At 37.7% G+C, this 7,972-nt stretch overlaps 1 protein-coding gene across 2 annotated transcripts in view; it reads right to left on the bottom strand.

The window, feature by feature from the left end:
• Positions 1–712: 712 nt before the first annotated feature.
• The window catches only part of FBXO9 (F-box protein 9), a 373,518-nt gene continuing 366,258 nt past the window's right edge, over positions 713–7,972 (bottom strand). For both annotated transcript variants that reach the window (XM_086926428.1, XM_086926427.1), the window contains exon 13: positions 713–2,247. In XM_086926428.1, coding sequence (XP_086782554.1) covers positions 2,139–2,247 — 109 coding nt within the window. In that variant the 3' untranslated portion in view covers positions 713–2,138. The remainder of the gene's footprint in view (positions 2,248–7,972) is intronic.

The following is a 7,972-nucleotide window of genomic DNA, read 5'->3' as shown; positions in this document are numbered from 1 at the left end:
TTATGGAGAAGGCGTGGATGTTTCATAGTTGTATTTTACTGTCTAGAAGTCTTCATTTTATAATTTTTGCAACTGAAGGCATCATGTATCATAACTAAGGCTCCCTGTTGTCCGTTTTTACGGATTTTTACACATAAATACAGACCGAAAACACTGTTTTCTGTCTGCATTTATTTATAAAAGTGGATAAATACAGAAAATGTGCTTCTTTTAAGTGACTCTTTGTGCTGTCTTTCATGAATTATAGCCCAACAGCTGAGCAGATATCCAGCATGGGAAATTGAAAAACAGGATGATATTTCTTTAAATAACTGCATGTGTCAACATACATTTATGGTATAATGCTACTATTTGCCAGTGGATGTATTGTTATTTAATATTTGGCTTAAAAAGCTATAACGCCTCAGACATCAAAGTATGAGTGCGCGTCTATGATTTAAATAAAAATGGAAATGCAGTTTTGCAACTTCATTTATACGCAAAACACAAAATAAATATGGATAAATACAGATAAAATGGGTAAAAAATAGATATGGATAAATACAGAGGGTTATAAAAAAAAACAAAAAAACATAAAACCGGGAGCCCTAATCATAACATTGTGAAATATCAATGAGTGAAGAAGGCATTTCAAAATCTTTGGACATCAAAAACACTATTAAATGTTACCAAGGTAGAAGGTGCAGTAAAGGTAGTTTACATGAAACAAAAAGATTTTTAAAGAAAACATTTATTTCAGCTTTGATTATCTGAACAACATTTTACTTTAACCAACACGGACAAGCGTTTGTATTTTTATTCTAAAAAAAATAACCAGCAAGGACACATCAAATGGGCACTAAAGTTTTTCCACCAATACTTGAGTTTCATTGTAAGGAGAAAACATACATATTGACATAGATAGCTTTTAAGAAATGAGCTCGGAAAAGCATCCTGATTTACCTTTTGTCAATTAGGAAATACCAAATGATTTTAATGAAGGAGCATTCAAACCAGGTCTAGGGGGACCAATGTCAAGGCTTAAGAATAAACATTGGTTAAGTAAAGGATTTCCCTTTCACTATGTTAAAGTTTGCCACATGTGGATATCCTGAAAATTTGGCTCTTCTGGACCGACGTTAGACACTCCTGATAAAATATTTTCTTTTCACGTCTTCTGTTTAGGAGTTCAATAGGTCATGTTGCATTAAACAGGGAGTTAAAAATCAAGAGTCATGGACCTTCTAATGAACAAAAAGTTGGGTAGTTTTGTTCCTTTTTTCCAGAATAGCGAAGGTACTAATCTTCATTGAAGACTGCAGCAGGTCATCAGATATGAATGCATTACGTTGGTCCTCCAGTGTTCTCGGACAGCGTCACTGTCACAGGTCGTTACTACCATATCAGAAGAGTGGTATCTATCTAATAAATTAAACTATATATGTTGCATATATGAACGCCCATTAGTCAAAATGGCGTTTGACCAACACATTTTATTGTATTTTATTGCCAAATGAATATCTTAAATTGCACCTTCTTATCATCGTAGATGTGTGCATACAAGGCGACAGCCCACTTTCTAAACATGCCAGCATTGATGAGGGGCGTAACATCACCACAGACTTTTATGTTGTTTAATAAAAGAGTGTCATACACCGGTGATGGTAAACACGCAGGCACGTTTTGGGCTGCGTCTTCACTAAAATTGACCGTGTATAAAAAGAAACAATTACAGAAAACAGCAGCTTACAATCAAAATAAAGCAATTTTAAATAAGATTTATAAATTTTTCCAGTGTGCCGGACAATCTCTTAAAACTGTTGAGGTGTTGTGCCAGCGGCGTGCATTCCACTGATAATTCTTTGCTAATCTGCATGAATATGAATTAATTAAAAAGCACAAATGTTCATTATCAAAGTTTTCCACACCATAAACATATATAAAAGAATTCAAAAACTTGATTTCAAACTAATAAAAGAATATATATTTTTGTAAATCAGATGGGACATTTTACTCAGACTAAGATTTCAAAACCACCCCCTATCGTTTTAAAACAGTTGCATTTATATTGTAAACACATGTATAAATGAAGTGCTCTTTATGTGTTTCTAATCATTCATGCAAAAGGTACACGAAAATGCGAGAAAGACTTGATATTCCTAAAGCGGCCTTTCTGAAAACGCAGTGAAGCTCTTCACACGGGCAAAATACAAAGGGGAGTAAGTCTTGTCAATTTCAAAGGCAGTGACTGCAGTCTCGCCAGTGGACCTGAAATGAGAGTGTACGGTCAATTAATTAACATTGGTGTGGATAGTTGCATCAATAACAAAACTATAACATCACTTGTCACAAAACACGTAAGAATGTTTCATAGATATTAGATTTAACTGTCAGCATTTCAAATATTTCCCTTCAATTTGATAACATTTTGACTAGATAAGAAAATACATCTCATTGTGCCAATATAAAAAAAATAAACAGCCTTTAAAAGAAAATCACAAACATTTAAAGAATTTGTACATCCTAAGCTGACAAAGAATAAAATAATAGGAAATAAAATTTCAAAGATCATTAAAATATCCATTTATGATAATTTATGATGATGTAACTGGGGAAGGACAGTGTGATTTGAGAAAAAAAGCCTGTGAATCAATAAAAGTCTAGGATGAAGAATAAGATATGCCCAACAACCTCCTGTTCAACCTTCCAAAAACATCAAATTTGTTCATGATAAATTTACTCCTCTACATATACACTTTACTTTCTTTTATTTGTGCGATCTTAGTTTGGTTAAATATCTATGCCGTAGATCTGCATTGGAATGACTTTACAGTGGTAACAAGAGTGAAATCAATTGAATTTTGTTACAAGATAGTTTTAACTAATGTATATATAGTTTCTTACTTCAATTCCCGAACAGACCACTGCATATATCCTTGTACGCAGATGACATGTTATTGTACGTCAGAGACCCGGCTGTTAATCTGGACCCACTTCTAAGAGTTTACATCCGATTCAGAGGGTTCTCAGGTCTGCAAATCAATTGGGACAAGTCCTCCATCGACTGACTCCATACAACGCCATATGACAGAATACCCACTAGAGTGGCAGAGAGACCCTATACGACATCTAGGCATTTGGTTCCACCGAGACCCCGAGGTGGTTATTAGACCAATTATGGAAGGGCAATTGACACACTTGAAGATAAAGTCACGAGATGGATTCAACTCCCACTGTCGCTGGCCGATAGGATGGCGATTGTGAAGATGTTGGTACTTCCTAAATTACTTTATCTTTTCAATAACATTCTGATACAACCCCCAAAAGAGGTGTTCAAACGCATCACGGCAATGGTACTGAAGCTGAGATGGGCAGGTAAAAAAGCACGCATAAAACTAGACAAATTAACGCTACCGATACATAGGGGAGGTTGGGGTGTACCGGATTTTTGGTTGTTCTACCTATGTGCACAGGCCCAATTTGCCACACACTGGTACCACACAACACCATATCTAACTCATGTGGCGGTGGAGGAAGGCGATGCAGCCCCGATTCCGTTAGACGCTATAATAACGCATATAAGACCCCCGCTCCATAATAAGGACAAACACAATCGACACTACCAACTCTGCATGGAGAACCCTAGGCCACATGATGCGTAAACTCCCACTCTATGCTCCAGCACTGCCGCTACATCATCACCCAAATCTGTCTGTCACTGGTGAAGAAGTGGGCATGAACCTGTTACAACAAGTGGGTTTATGTACAATGGGCGACGTCTATAAGGACGGTGTTTTCATTACAGATCAGGACTTAGCCTTTATTCAAAACCCGACAATGCTCTTTCGTTTTACATTTTACAGACTTAAAAGAGCGCAGAAACAACACTTTCCGACCTTCCCGAATGAACCTCAGACAATGGACACCCTACAACTATTGATCACCTCCACGAACACATCACATTTGGTCTCACGACTTTATACTCAAGCGCAGACAGAACTAGACCTTAGGGCAACCAGGGCACTGGGAACATGGAATACACTTTTGGACAAGCCTCTTACAGACAAAGAATGGGAAACTACATGCACACTCACGAAAATGCTAACGCCGAATGGCAACCTACGTATAATCCACTTCAAATACCTACACCAGGTATATTACACTCCAGCCCAATTATATAGATACGGACTACGTGAGGAAGCACAATGTAAAAGATGCGGACAGGACCAAGCAGATTTATACACCTGGCCTGGAACTGTGTGAAAATACAGGCTTACTGGACGGAAGTAGCTGAAAAACTGACAGAAATGGTAGGAGTACCGATTGCTTGCACGGTTACATGTTGTCTACTAGGCCTACTACATAACGTAAAGGCGACACAACGTAAATTTTGCGTCATAGCATTGTTATTAGCCAAACGCAGAATTTCTATGTGCTGGGATAGTCCACATACGCCCCAAATGTTGTTAGACATATGTTATTTAAATAAAATTGTAAAACCTGAGACCAACTGATTTTGTAATCGCGGCCGGCCCAAAGTGGTTGTAGGCGACTTGCTGTGTACTTTAACAAATGTTATGCATACAATTTGCTCGCATTTAACTGATTCAACAACACGCCGCCGGCCTTTTTAAGGTTGTGGGCACTAAGCTGTGTAAACTATGTGCATACCGATAATAAAGGTCTTGGAACAAAAAAAAATGTAATTATAGTTTCTTAATATTAGAATTAAGGTAAGGTAATGTTTCAGCAATAGCCAGACTATCAGTCAGTCAAAGATTCTTTATTCGGCTAATAAAAGCCATAAAAGCCCAAAGATAAAAATAAATATACCAAAGGCAGTTATTAAAACAAGACATTAAAAGGACCATAAATAAAGAACAAGTACAATTTGTCCGTATAAATTTCCTAAGACCATATTTACAAAAAAATTTAATAAAATATGGCTCGTTATTAAAAACAAATACAATGACAGTTCAGCTTGTAAAATTCATCAGATAAAGTGCTTATAGAGTTCATCAAATAAACTGCAAATTAAGCTAGACAGAAAGCATCTTTCTGTTAGTTCTTGTGGCACCCGAGAAGAAACAAGAAACCCCAAAGCAAACAATGGGCGAGGAAAGCATCCGTAGGTATAATAACGCTGGCCTTGCTTGAACAAAATTACAATAACTTAAAAGGAGAAGAATGTATTTTTTCCGCAGAGATACAAAGTTCACAGAAAAAAGTAAGGTTCAAAGTGTCCCTATTGGAAAAGTTGTCACATGGACAAGGCTTTAGATCCCTGGGCTTCACAAAGCCTTTTGGAAAAGCTAATAACAAGTGAATAAGATCCAGTCTGAATCTGGTTAGCAAAAAGCGGTGATGAATATTATTTACAAGAGACAGGTCTCCTGTCGGCTTGGGTTAAACTTGATGTAATTTCTCACTATGGGCTTAGTAATTTCTATACCCTCCGTTCTATTGCCGCCTGGCCAGAAACTGATGCTTGAATTTCCTGATGTCGGTTGGTTGTAAAAGTTTGGTGTTATTGTACAAATCAGAGTAGCCTAGCCATCTCATCTGCTTCAATACATACCTTAACTATGGGATACGCTAGGCCCCCTCGAGACCCATACAGTCCGCTATGACAAGACTTTCAATCACGGTTTACATGTTTCTGACTCTTTCTTCGTAATTTCAGTTTTTTGTGCAGAGCGGTTTCTAAAGGCAGATTAAGTGGGTCTGAAAGACGATGGAACGCACCAATGATGAAGAAGGCACCACGAGGATAAAACCTGGGACTGCTGGAGCTGGAGGGTGGGCACTTCTGCGTCTGGGGTCAGGAAAGTAGTAACATGGTTCATTGGTAGAGGAACCCAAATTTATGCTGGAAGAATGTGTATAAAGCCCAAACCAGATGGAACTGGTGGTGATTCTCTATAATTGAATATGGTACCCAAACCGTCCCAAAAATATTTGACCGAGATAAGGGGGAACAACAGGTCGATCAATTGGGTATCTGTGTTATCTTGATCTTGCAACTGTAGATTAACCCTATATATTGGATCAAACTGGTCAGCCGATCTCCATACTCCGCCCCACCTGATGGGAGCAAACCCACCCGACAAAGGATCAGAAGGAGAGGCAAGTTCAACATCACGGTCAAGCAGTATGGTAGAAAGTTGCACTCAACTAAAATTTCTTTCCAGCTCTGGAGCCAGAGCAACAATTGTCTCCCTGGAATACCCCAGATAGTTTTTGCTTTATATAATGACACTTATTTTTCAGTTTACATAGTACCGTGGTGCAAATAACATGTATAATTTAAAAAGCACCTACATATATGCAAAATATAAGTTTCCCTAAGAAGAAGGCTGTCGAAGTACCATGGGAAGGGGGATAAAACAAATGTACTCCCTTTTTGACCAAAAATAAAAAGCTTCTGGTAAGGCTGAGGGAAATCAGTCGATGACTATGAAATATTTCTTCAAAAATGTTTGACGTCTCAGTTTAAACGTGACTTTCTCAATTTGGACTAGCTTTGCCAGTTCCAGAGTTCAGTCTATAGTAAGTCTACAGCTTGATTTCTAACACCTTAAAACAGATTTTATCGCGGAAACATCTGCACAGAACACAGTTTTGGAATGTAGCCCATTATTTACTGCAGTTGAGATCAGTAAATTGAATAGGTTTTGTTGTAAAAATTATAGTTGACAGAGCGGTAATTATTATTATTATTATTTTCCCTCTTCCTGTATCAGGAAAATATCAATAAGAACAAGTATGAACCCAGGTCGTGGGTAGTGGCATCTTCAGCAGTTCTCATTTAATGTGAGTTTCTGCATTTTGATTGGAGTCTCATTTCTGCTTAAACAAAGTTTTGTAATACTGGTGGAGTCTGAGGAGCAGCGCGTAATTTTTACAGTTGACTAAAATAAATGATCAAATGTACAACTGTGTTTAGTTTCCCACTCTAACATGAATGTTCCAAGAAGATATGTATTGTCATTCATGAGACATTTGCAGCATTTTCGAAGCTGGGAAGAATAAAACATCTGACAACAGTTCCCAACTTCACTGTTCGGTATGCCAATTATATTAAGAATTTGATTTAAAAAAGCTTCCAAATCTCATTGTGGTTAACCTTTTCTTTGAGTATTTTTTTTTATTTATCAAATTGTCCCAATGAGGAGTTTTTCCGTGCATGGTAATGTTTTTGTAATTCCACAATGATGCTTCAGGTATCATGTGATAGTTTAACCTGAATCGGGATTTGCCAAGCATCTTGAGGGTAAGTTCCAATTCTATTAAGGACATGGAGGCGAGGATTATGCTTTTATCTCTCTTCTCTTTATTTTGACAAAATTCCAAGCAGCCAGAAAGATATTTAAAGAATCATAAAACATCTACAAAAATACTACAACTCCCTACATCCAGGGAGGAATCCAAGAATATAGTCCTTCAACTGTTTCCCTTATCCTCAGTACATAGTCCCATGTTTGTCTCTCTTTCTATGCGCGAGTCAAGCCAAATCATCACTGGTCCTGTTTTGAATCATTGTTTCCTGGAAAAACAAAAAACAACGCAAGGGTGTGGAAAAGACCCAATGCGAAATGCAACTTACAATGCCTCAAATGTCTTAAGAGAACTATATCCAGAAGAACATTGAACATTTCCCAATACATACCACAACGAAAACACGGAGTTATTACTTACTACAATACGGGTGGGTTTTCACCACAGTGCTCTGGGAGGGATAATTCTCGCCTCCGTGTCCTTAACAGAATTTGAACTTACCCTCACGATGCTTAGCAAATTCCGATTCGATGTCAGGACCGGAGGCTTCAGATTATGCTAGTTCAAAGCTTACTTACTACTAATTCAGCCACATTCAGGACCAGTTTAAAATAAAACCTTTTGAAAGTAGAGTCCGAAGACCAATCAGCTGCACACATTAAATCTTCTAGACGAACTCCCAGCGTAAACGCCTTAGAGGCCATAGCGCCCCTGG

This window comes from Lissotriton vulgaris, chromosome 6 (assembly GCF_964263255.1).
Source record: "Lissotriton vulgaris chromosome 6, aLisVul1.2, whole genome shotgun sequence".
NCBI lineage: Eukaryota > Metazoa > Chordata > Amphibia > Caudata > Salamandridae > Lissotriton > Lissotriton vulgaris.
This window is presented reverse-complemented; position numbering and strand designations above follow the sequence as displayed.